Genomic DNA, 12575 nt, shown 5'->3' on the forward strand with positions numbered 1-12575 from the left:
ACGTGGCCTAAAGTTTGAAATTTAAACACAGTCTTAGACTTATAGTGAAATTAACTTTGCATTAATGATCTAATAGAGCGCTGCAGGGATGACATAATTTTGTAGGCCAAAACCCAGAAACAAAGTTAACTTTTTTAGCACGTTCAGTTCCATTGTCCCAAAATCAATGGGATTTTTGAATGGGATTTGAAATGCCTGAAATAAGGTATGTGGTGAACACAAGTTCAAGATATTTTCACATTTTAATTCAGCATCAAAACACACAAGTAATATCCCCTTGTGGTTTTATAATGCTTTTACTTGTCTCAAAAAGGCAGTTATTATAAAGTGGCTAAATGGGACTATAGATCTTGTCGGGAATACACGTCATCACGCCAAGCCAAACAGAAACTAATCTTCACACAATTCCGCTTTTACAGCCTCAAAATGCAAAAATAATTCTTGCAAATTATTATAACTCAAACTTTCAGGGAGAAAGGCTTTAAAAATAAAAAAATACTTATTGGTGGTGATGTTGAAATCGTTCATTTATAGCTTACATTTAGCTCTTTACTTCTGCCAGTTGTATTTAGCCTTCAAAATTCATTATAGCTGCATTAATTTTTGAAGATTATCATGATGAACAAAACATGTCATAATCAGAAAACGATTGATGATAACAGAGCTTGTTTGGCAATAATTCAAAAGCCAATAGAAAAATCTAATTGGGTTTTTGTTGAGAGAACCAGGGGGGTTTGCCTACAAAATTATGTCATCACTCTATATAGTGTGTTTACTAGATGTTTACTGTATCTGGGGATGAGAGAGCACAATGGATAATCTCCATTTGCGAATAGTTGCTCACTGTGTGATTGGTGCTTGTTACAGATACATCTATGATGCTTTGCTGACATCTATTTTGAATACTTCTCTGAACAATTATGCTTGGTCTACAGTACAGTTTTACACCTAACAATGGTAGTGTAAGCTCACAGACTCAGACACACTCACACCGTCCCACTGCTTTCCCCTGAAGGGGACCGTTAGGGGATGTCCACATCAATTATTTAGCTAATCTACCGAGTAACAAGAGATAACATGCAACATACTGGCAGTCAACCTGTTTCAACAACCCAAAAAACACACTCAGTGACGTTGATTTAGTGCTTCAATGTAAAACAATACTTAATCCTACAGGTACTCTTGATATATGACACTAGAAATGTATTGATTAAACTGACCCTCCTGTTCATTTGCATTATATGGTATAAAGCATGTTCCTGAGAGATCACATACAAATTCAAATAGATAATTCATAATATAAGCTGAACCCCATTTTCTTCTGTGAATTTAAGTCACAGAACAACAGTTACTATCACAATCTACCATTACTTGAGTCACTGGCAACGACGTCTTTCAGAGGCAGTCTGATTGTGCAGTAGGCTTTGTAGTTCAATAAACTATGTTAATATGGAGTAATTACATTTTAGACTCAATCCTTTCAATTACTTTGGATTTTGAACTTTTCCTCGGCGAAGCAAAAACTGACAGACATAAGCAGAACCGTTCCTGGACAATTCGGCATTTTTAATTCAGTGCCTCATTCATGAAGACCATTTGCTGAAATGAGGAAACGAATGAATTTACTTTCCTTCTTCAGCATAATTCTCTAAGGAAGAAATAGTTTCCAGCAACCAGCCTGTTGAATAAATGATTCTGAAACTCGTTTATAAAGACACTTGTCGACACCTACTGCCATATAATGTAACGCTGCTTAACCACGCTGCTCTGTACATCCTTTATTTTTATTAATCACATAAATGTTTTTGAATATAGCAGGAAGTATTCAAAATTAACAGTGTATATTTCAGCAAAATGCAAATATCACACCTTTGGTAGAGGCTATTTACGTAAACTCCACCCATTGACGTCTGGTTGGGCAAATAGTATCCGACTACTATTTACACTATGTAAAAATAGCAGTATTTTCTTTGCAATAAGTGTAAATAGAGTCTATTGCTAGTTGCACTTAATTGCATGTCAAAATTAAATACATATCATAAATCAAACTTATATTGAAGGTAAAATGCAACATTTCACATTTGATTCTGGAGATCCTTTCTGGAACATTATGTAAAAAAGGTTTATAATTGTGAAAAAGCAACCATATCATTAAGCAGAAAATAACGGGAAACAGATCATACTGAATTTAATATAAGTACTGAAATTGTTTAACCTAATTACAGGATAAAAAAAAAGATTAATTAACTGATTAATTTCAGTTAATTGCTTATGTTTTTATTGCATGTATTATGATTGTACCAAACTTAAAGCCATGATAACATCTTGTATGTTATCTACATCTATCATTCATGTAAAATTTTAATCAACACACTTATAAAATAGATAGTTTCAATTCAAAAATACCAGAATTGCTTATGTGCACATATTTTTCAAATGCTCTGAGAACTTTACAGAGCCTGTGCAAAATAAGAGTCCTCATTCTACCTGAGGAAATGTAGTGTGCTACAATTGTGAGACCCTGGTCTGCACTATATGAAATTATGTTTTATGAACAAATGCTCTCGGGATTGTAGCTTCGAAATTTAGCCACTAGATGCCAGTGTTGTATATTAGTACATTCAAAACCAGAATGAGCTTCAAATTACTCTGAGTAAACACTTTACTTTACATCTGCTTCATTATTTAGATTGTTGATGATTTATAAAAAATAAGAAAAATCACTATTTGGCACTTCATGAGATTACATATAAGGTAAACTGCTTCTAGAAGAGAGCAGATATATTAGTTCTGTTACCTTGGTTAATCAATACAGAAGCAATTCTGACTAACTTTGCTTAAAAACCTGTTATAAAAAGTCACTAAGTGTTAATGCTGATGGCTGTAAATCTTTTGTTTTCTATAGAGGGAGAGAGAGAGAGAAAGACAGAGAGAGACAAGACCAAATATATATATGAGTATGTGTTCTTAAATGATTATAAAGCTTCCTTTATATGGCTTAAAATCTTGCGTATTGAGGGCACATATGATCTGATCGTGACAGAAAAGGAAGAAATCTTTAGTGATGCTCTAATAGATTCAGGTGATAAGAGAGTTACATCAGTGGTTGCATTTGATCTGTGACGGATGTGTTTGCACGCTTGTCTTTAGATTATGTCATATCTTTGATCTTACAATAGGCCTATTCAGTTATGAATTATACAACTTCAACTATAGACGGTGAGAATGACAAATACGAAGGCATCAAAACTTACATTGTTTATGATCAGTAAAAGGATCGATGATATTGACATGTCCATCGGAGGCAATTAATGCTGCAAAAAGTCTATGTGAGCTGGGGGATTATAAATTAAATGTATGACACCACCCAAAGGTTTTGCGATTGAGAGGATGAACTGTGAGTCAAATTCGCAAGGAAAAGGCAAGTAATGAAACCAAGACCAATCTAAAACATTAACATTCATTCAAACCACGGCGGACGGATGCTGAAGTGTGACACCGGAGTAAGCAAAGACGACACTGTGAATGTGTGGCATAAACAAGCCTGGAGGGAGCTTCTAAACAAGAAAGCGTGTCCGTTCTCCTTTTGGCCCCAGGCGTTCATAAACAAACGCCTTCTGTTGGCTCTTTCCAGTGAGATTATTTCTGCCACGGGCTTTCGGCCCTCCGCTGCTCACGCCTGGCCTCGCTCCGACGGCAGGACGCCATCCTGGCAGATGCTCACCGCTAGCTCCCGACGGGAAAAACACAAGTTTGCTTCACAGCAAACAAAACCTGGTGGAAAAAGCCAGATAGACCAACTATTGTACTCGTGGCAATTAATCCTTGATTTTCCAAGGGTGTGAAGTGGATGAACGCAGTATATTGGGGCTCAAAGACGCATACATATATTTAAGGTGGCAATTCCATGATTTGGAGGTTGAGTTTGTGCCGTTTAATAATATTGTGTTTCGTCATGAAACCTGATTCTTGTACTATATTTTTATGGAGCATTGTTTTCTCTCTAACACAGCCTATTACCAAGCCAAGAAAGAATTGAAGGACTTTTTCTCATTTCTCATTCTGGCAACAATTTTGCAAAACATATACGTTGCTCATGCACTTTTCAAGTGACTCGTCCACTAGAGGTGCTAGAAGTGATGTCATTTTTTATAATAATAATTTGTTACATTTACCATATAGCGCTTTTCTAGGTTCTCAAAGCACTTTACATATGGAATGGAGCAGTGCAGCATTCACCTGGATGATGCGACGGCATCCATATTGTGCCAGAATGCCCACCACACACCAGCTTATTGCTGGAGAGGAGACAGTGATGAAGCCAATCAGTATTTATATTGGGATGATTAGGAGGCCATGATGATGGACAAAGGCCAATGGGCAAATTTGGCCAGGATGCTGAGGTTAAACCCCTACCCCTTTTCGGAGGACTTTCTGGGATTTATGATGACCACAAAGAGTCAGGACCTCAGTTTAACGTCTCATCCAAAGGACAGTGCTTTTTTGACCCACATGTTGCGTAAGGACCAACACAAGCTCATGAAAATGCTTATCTATAGCACAAATTGAATTTATAATGCAATGTATATGCAAAAAAAGATTTTTTACGTGCATATGATACGCACTGTAAACCCCTTGGGTAGGATTAGTGGTGTGGAGTACGTGCGCATTACACGGCATAAAGTGCGTACCATATGCATGTAAAATCTCTTTTCATAAAATGCACGATAAATACAATTCGTGCTATATGGTAAATGGACTGCATATATAAAGCGCTTTCACAGACCCAATGGCCACCAAAGCGCTTTACATTTTGCCTTACATTCACCCATTCACTCATCCATTCATACACCGACGGCGGTGTCAGCCATACAGCTCATCGGGAGCAGCCGGGATTAGGTGTCTTGCTCATGAACACCTCGACACTTGGTCAGGTGGAACCGGGGATCGAACCACGGCTGCCGGAAGTTTTTTTTTTCTCTATTGACAATGCTATTAAAGGTAAAATGATGCCATTAAGAATCGCATGCGCAGGGTAAGATTTGTGAAAGAGTACATAAGATTGCAAGCGTAAAATAAATTTGCATGTGCAAGAGAAGATTTCTAAAGGTAAATCGCCCTTCAAGTGTAAGAAAAAAATATTTGCAGCATTCAACTGTTATTCGTAAGTGTAATTCATGTATTTTGAAGCTGCAGCTTCATGCTAACGCAAAATAAATAGGATCTGTATTCTTCAGACTTTCATTTTTCCGCGCTTACACTTTTGGCACGGTTTTTGCGCACAAATGTTGCCAAAAGCACTACAAGCCCAGATTAATTGCTTAAAATCAAACTTTGTGTAAAAAAATTAACTACTGCAAATGTCTAAATGACTTGTGTGTTAATGAGGCAAAAAAGTTCCCAAAATAACCCAATTTGTACAGTTGCGTCTTTCTTTTACCTGCACTTACAGTTTTGCCACGATTCTCTCACTCACTGAGTTTTGCAAGCGCGAAGAGGAGGGCGGGTCCACCTTCATCATGTAGCCAATCAAATGAGCTTCTCGCTGACACTCGATTTACTCTGATCTGATTGGTTCAATAAACACGCCACTCACCAGAACACATCTTTATCTTTTTTGGCTCAGAAATATTCTCAATGCACACATACATGTTAAATAAATAAATAAGTGAACAAATTAATTAATAAATGCATCACAAAAAAACTCTTTTTGAAGATAGGTTGCGGTGATCAATTTTTTGCTTTGTGATCGGAGTAATTGCAAATATTGTTTGATACTGTACCAGCTGACTCTATGGAAATTTCTTGTTATCTTAAGAGTGAATATATATATATATATATATATATATATATATATATATATATATAAGTTTCTTCTTATCTTCAGAGTGATGTGCCAAATTTTATGTTTTTCAGCCTGATTTCACACACATATATATAGCCCTGCACTACTGAATGAAGACTATAATGTATAGATAATAGAAACAAACTAAAACAGAGGTGGAGGGAAGTAATGATGGGATGTATAGAACTAGCAGTGAGTTAAACAGCTGTTGTTTTGTGATTAGATGGGTTTAATGAACACATTCCTCCTGGACTTTTGTTTAGAACTTTAGTGTTTGTTTCTTTTTTTTATCATGTATAAAATTTAATTCACTGTATTTTTGAAAACAATTGATCATGTATTTAGATTAGTGCTGTCAAATCGACTTATCTTGATTAATCGCGTCTAATCGGTTGTGTATTGTAAGTGTCAACATGTATTAGTTTACAAATCATGTACTGGTAAAAAGCACTTTGAGGTGTTGTGCACGGAACCATGTATAAAATAAGTCTGTATTGATCAATAATCCATCCATGTAATCATCATTTGTTTAAAAAAGAATAAAAGTTGTTGGTGATACTGCCTCTAGTGTTCATTTCGGGGGGCAAATGTTTCAGATCAACTTTATTGCATGCTGACTTTTTAATAGATTTAACTTTAGGTTTTGAGATGTGCAGGAATCAACTTAAAACAGGTTTTCTTTCGGCTGAATGGTATTTCTTTTAATGACACGATAGAATTAACTGTGTTCGCCATGACGTTGTCCAAGTTCATCTGGCCTCAACTCGCGAGATGTCCCAACAGTCTCTCTCACTCTCGTTCTCTTTTTTATTTTTTTTTAATCACATTTGATAAAGATATTAAAGTAGTGTTTCAAATTTTCTTGTTGTTCAAATTCAAAAATGTTTTCAAATATTATTTGTTACTTTATCTTAAAGATTTTTAACAGTGTATGTTTGTTCCCACCAATCGCTGCACAAGTTAAGGATACGTATGATGACGTAAGCACGTTGGTGCGAGCCCTCCCGGAACCCATAGAGAATGCATTGCGGTGCCTGCAGTTCGAAAAAAAAAAAAAAACATCTTTGAATGTAAGTCTATGGGAACACTCTGGGCGATTCTCAGCCAGAGTGAAATCGCCCAAAAGGAGGCGGTACTCCACAGAACGTGACATGACGCTGATTGGACTATATCCAGAGGTACAGTGACGGCTAGCGTAACTCTGTGGTTGAATGAGATTGTGAATGTGATTGAAAAAGTCCCTTTCACACTTTGGTGGTGCGTCGCCCATCACCCTAATGAAGAAACCGCCCCTGATCATCATCACTACAGACTGTCCAGCTAACAGAGCAGAAAGCTCCATATGTGGTCACCATCTCCATCCAGTGAGAAAAGCTTTCGAAGAAAAGCTTTGAGTAACAGAATGAAGAATAATAATGGGATAAATTACTTGTCTCTGTAAGAGGCGATGCCATGGTACAAAAAAAAAAGAAACAAACAATTTTGTACTTTAAAAAAACCTGTTTAAAAGTGACCCAAAGGAAGATTCGGTGTCCATCGCTGAAAATTAACAATTAGTATTAGTAGATTTTAAATTACATATAAAATATATGTGCATGTGAAGATATGAGCATTGTGTCAGTGTTTCCATTGCAACCAGAATCTTGTGAGTCCTAAAGAATTTTGGCAACTCAGCATGGCACCTCAGTGCGTAATCACATTTACTTTGCCAACACATGTACAAATATGGTATGAAAGTCCATCATGTTGCTTACTGTACTTAAAGATAGGAATTATTCTTGAATAGGCATGAAATTAATATAATTCAAGATAGAATATCCACCTCATGCCCATTCCTCCTCTAATAACTAGCCTACACATCTCTTCATGACAGAACATAACATGGAGAATGATAGAGAAAATATTATAAACAAGAATGCATCCAGACAAGCAGTGTGAATTATGGTAAAGAGCATTTCTTAATTCCTCTGGTGAAGATGATGCTAAAACACGAACAGTGTGTTCAAGTAAACAATTTTAAATGTCTTATTGAATTCCCCCCTGACAATTTCTTGTTTTATGGTGCACAACTAATTGCCAACTAGAACAATTAAAATATAATGTTCCTCCAAAACTGTAGTTATGTAGTGCTTGGCTCCCATTCCCCGCTGTCTCACCCTATAATTTTATTGATGCTCATGTACAATGATGTACATTGATGATCTGGGGTGCTTTGTCAATCTAGCCGCACAAAAAAAATGGGAAAAGTTTCAGTCTTGTACTTTGCACTTGGTATAACATTATTTTTCAAGGAATTTATAAATGTATGGAGACAATGTTGATTATGAACGGCTGGTTGGCACTGTCAATCAAAAAGCCTTAAAAATAAAGACTTCCCCAAGTAATATAGCAAAGTCCACCTGGCAAGTCTTTGGTACCACCCACTGATTATGCAACACAAAACTGCATGACAATAAAAGAGAAAGACGCATTGAGAAACGGACATTCGTAAGCCAACACTTCTACAGAGAAGGCCAGGGATGCATTATAAAGGATCTAAAGGTAATGACTCGCGTACAAAAGCCTACCAGACCTTTGGCTTCAGATGAAAGCTGCACTCTGCCACAAGGTCATCAGCCGATCAAAATATACTTAATAATGCTAAAGCAAACACACCCTTTGAGTCATTCACCAAGTGCATTGAAACAAGCACAGTGTGTGACCTTTATATAAAAAAAAAAAAAACGATAGTCCGTTTTCAAGCCTCAACATTTGGAAACAAGTGTCTGATCATTATACGTTGTAGTCAGCATGCCAAATGTAAAATACTTCCTCCGTCTCGTCTACCATTTGGGATTTTAAATATTCAACATGCTCAGCAGATTCGCACTCTTTTATATGTAAATATGTACTTAAAGATTAACACTGTTCAAAGCCACAACAGTTACTTTCCAACTGAGTAGCTAGCATTTCCAAAGCGTGGGTTTGAGAATTAAGTAACTTGCAAAGTAAAATTGTCGCCTACCTAATACTGGCACGCACGGTCTTCTTATTTGTGCCAGTTTGCTTTCTCTGCATGATCAATGTGAGCAATTTTGCATGTTTTTGTCCTTTATATCAAGTTCCTAAAAAGGAATATTTCATTATTTACTCACCCTCATGTTATTTTCAATCTGAATGTTATTTTCCCCCATAAAACACAAAAGGATATATTTTGAAGAATCTTCACGCAGCTCTTTTCCACCAATAACCCATAGAGATTTTTCCCTTTAATCATGTTCAGATCCCCCCCCCCCAAAAAAGTCGCCCTGTCCAATCATACCTGGTTTTAAGTCATTGAGGACATTTGAATATGCAGGATAATGAATGAGATGAGAGAGCTACAAAAAGATTCTGTGAAGAATGGCTTATATTTCAGTCAGTTCCTCACTTGACTCTATCATATGGTTTCAGAAGACTAAAAATATATTGCAAGAGCTGTACGAACTACCATTCACACCAAGATAGATAACTATAAAGATATACGTATAGTTAACCATAACAACACAGCACATAACCATAACAGCACAGAGAAACGATATTGTTGGAATCACTTTGAGCATGATTTTATCCAGCTGATGGATGATAAAAACATAGACAGCCAATCAGAATCAATCCTGCTGGAATGAGCTTGAGTATTTAAGTATTTGTATTTGAGTATATAAGTGACAGACAAGCACGCGCTTAGTATAAACAGAATATCATACATTAGGTGTGGACGCAAAAATAGCGCATGAAGATTCTTCAAAAATTCTATTTGTGTTCCACAGAAGAATTGTAGCAGAAAAAGATTGGAACATGAGAGCAAGTCGATAACAAAAACCTTTTTTGTACATCATTTTTTTTATTTAAAGCTTTTTAAAACATTTCTACAAAAGCTAAAGGTGTCTAAGGGGCCGTTTACATGACCGTTTTAAACTAAAAACGTAAAACTTGAATGCGTCTTGGCTGTTCGATTACACGACAATGGCGTTTTGGGGGCCTGAAAACGCAAACATTTGAAAACGGGTTTCAAAGTGCAAGTTTTTGAAAACGATGCCGTTATTTTCTCATATAAACAAACTCGTTGTAAACAAACACGCATATTTGTAAAAACTGTGTCATCATGCACATGTGTAATATGTGTCTACAGGCGTGTAGTGTTTCTTTACAAAATAACATCGCCAACTACTGGCCTGGCAGCATAAAGCGTTTTTAGCTTTCGCGGATCCTTGTAAATGAAGATCGCTTTTACAACACTGTCGTCTCTTCACGAAAAAAGCAAAGGACATTTTTTTCCATTTTTAAGTACATCGTTTTCGAGTAAACATACACTTAAATTACTCTTATCAACTAATTCACTTTTCACACTGGGCAATGATGTAGTTAGAAATATGTCTAAAATATTATTTGTCATGATATTATACTAAAATAAATGCTCAAATATTCACAAATACATAAAATCATTTAATGGCATCAGACAATAGTTCACATTCATTTGAATATCCCTCATCCTTGTTAACCTTTGACTAATGCCGGCAATAATTATCTTTTCTCACAAGAATAATCTGTAGCAGCTGTAAGAATTTCACCTTAAAAGACAAGATTAAATGGCATTACCCTTGAAAGCACTCTAAACACAATATTTCTGTATAATGGTAATAAACCTGCCTGAATTTGAAATTTCAAAGCGTGAATGTTAAGATCCATTATAGGAGAGCGAACACATTAATGCCATTCCAGATTCAAGATTTAAAGATCATCACCTTGCAATAAAAATGCTAATTATTCTCTTTGTCTATGTTAAGTATAACTTGTTTGTGAAGTAAACGAGCAAATGTAAGTAATTGTGTACTGAATCAAATTATTTCCTTCCATTTAAACAAACAAGCTTTACATAGGCTACTTTGTCATACAGAACACATGGACTCTAGCAGGGGATAAAAGTCACTATTGGAAAACAAACCATAAGTACAAATCCTGTTACTGCAGAGATAACCATCCCATGCTTTCCGCAATTGTTCTGTCATTAATATTGCAAAGAAATCAGTGATCTGTGAGGATATCATCTTTTTATACTACGCAAGATAATGGGAAATTAACATTTTTCCAGGTTTGCACAAAGTGCCAATGTGCTTGAGGTCATTCCACCATCAGCAACACAATATTAATGCGGTTGTGTCTTTACAGTCACATTGGGATGCCAAAAGTCAATTATATAATGAAGGCAGATTTTATCGGAAAGGTTCTCGGTTAAATGGCTATATACTTTATAAAATAATAGTGTTCTTGACAGAAGAGGTATTAATATTACATTAATAATCGAAATCGACATAAAAGAATTTAGTGCTGGATTTACAGCAAGTGCTGGAAAAGCCCATAAGGTTCTATAAATATTGAAGATTTGTAGTTTAGTAAGAGGAGAAAGTTTTTTTTTTTTTTTTTTTAAACATTCTCAGGGATTGTGTCCGCAGGCAGTTTCATCCCACCTGCTTGGCTGCTTCCAAGGATGGGTTTTATAAAAACAATATATGCTGAAACACGACCTATAAAATGTCGACAGTGAACAAACCTTGATGTTTAAAACACAACCGCTCACATAAGCCCATAGTTACTCTCAAACGTATAACACAGCTTAAAGCATGAACTTAAGCTACAATATCACGATTTTCATCTAGATGTCATGACAATAAATAAATAAATAAATAAATAAATAGCCTATATTTCAAATTTATGGCCAAAGTAAAGTAAGAGGTAGTCTGAATTGCCCAACTCGTTGTATCAGCAGCTGGAATAAAATTTAAAAAACCTCTCATTCAAAGAACGGCAAAAGTACACAAATGACCGTTAGGTTGCCAAACTTACATGCGAAACATGCATGAGAAAATGTAAAGGTGCGCGAGAGAATAATCATGATTCATGCACCTTTAGTCCTACCACTCGACGAACTTGACGAGTCCACTCGGGATGAGATGCTGTCGAGATTCTTCTCCATTGTAAAAATAGTCTTTGTTTCGAGTTTTCTCTCCGTGTGTAGCGCACTTATGAGGGGCAGACTGTGACTGTTGCGCTTCTGTTCAGCGTTAAACAACTTCAGCTGATGCTGTCTGATCTGATGCAGTAAGGATGCGCGTCACCGGTCAGGCGCGCTCTCGCGGCCAGTGTTGTTTTTATATGGGTAGTCAACTTTTTAAAAGGGCTATTTTTTTTAAAAGACCCACTTAATTTTTTTCTGTATTGTTTTTTTTTAAATTACAAATCATGTTGATGTGAAATTAAGTGCTTTTAATCAAATGCATTGCTTGCAGCCCTCACAGTTTTTTAAAAAAAAATAAATCAAATGTAAATTCATGTCCCAGCTACACTTGATGTTGTCTCATTTTCCTGGTTAAATATTAGGCAACCTTAAATTACATAAACAATACAATTCTATTTTGTATTTTTACATTAAAAATGTAATTCATGCTCTATTTATTAAAACCAAATATAAATCAAGCTAGTGTTTTAAGCATTTTTATATTTATTCCATAATAATAGGTCTAACTAAAGGCAGCAACAATTTAAACAGTATGTTATTTGTGAACTGAAGTTCAGCTGTTCTTTTTAATAGTCAACTTATTTTCGGATCAAACACTGCTGGTCACAGACACAAGATAAATCTTTAATTTCACCAAGTTGATTGCTCACTAAACCCCACAGTCATCATGTTTTCAGGCCATTTCAAGTTTGATTT

General features: G+C 35.9%; 1 protein-coding gene across 2 annotated transcripts in view; it reads right to left on the reverse strand.

Moving 5' to 3' along the window:
• Positions 1 to 11945, reverse strand: part of kcnip4a (potassium voltage-gated channel interacting protein 4a) — a 240879-nt gene extending 228934 nt beyond the window's left edge. Inside the window, exon 1 of one of the 2 annotated variants that reach the window (XM_077201931.1) lies at positions 11768 to 11945. In XM_077201931.1, coding sequence (XP_077058046.1) covers positions 11768 to 11837 — 70 coding nt within the window. In that variant the 5' untranslated portion in view covers positions 11838 to 11945. The remainder of the gene's footprint in view (positions 1 to 11767) is intronic. The other variant, XM_077201934.1, reaches the window with a different exon arrangement.
• Between the last annotated feature and the right edge of the window lie 630 nt (positions 11946 to 12575).

Source organism: Siphateles boraxobius, unplaced genomic scaffold (genome assembly GCF_051911475.1).
Source record: "Siphateles boraxobius isolate OS27281-9 unplaced genomic scaffold, OSU_SipBor_1 48, whole genome shotgun sequence".
NCBI classification, from domain to species: domain Eukaryota; kingdom Metazoa; phylum Chordata; class Actinopteri; order Cypriniformes; family Leuciscidae; genus Siphateles; species Siphateles boraxobius.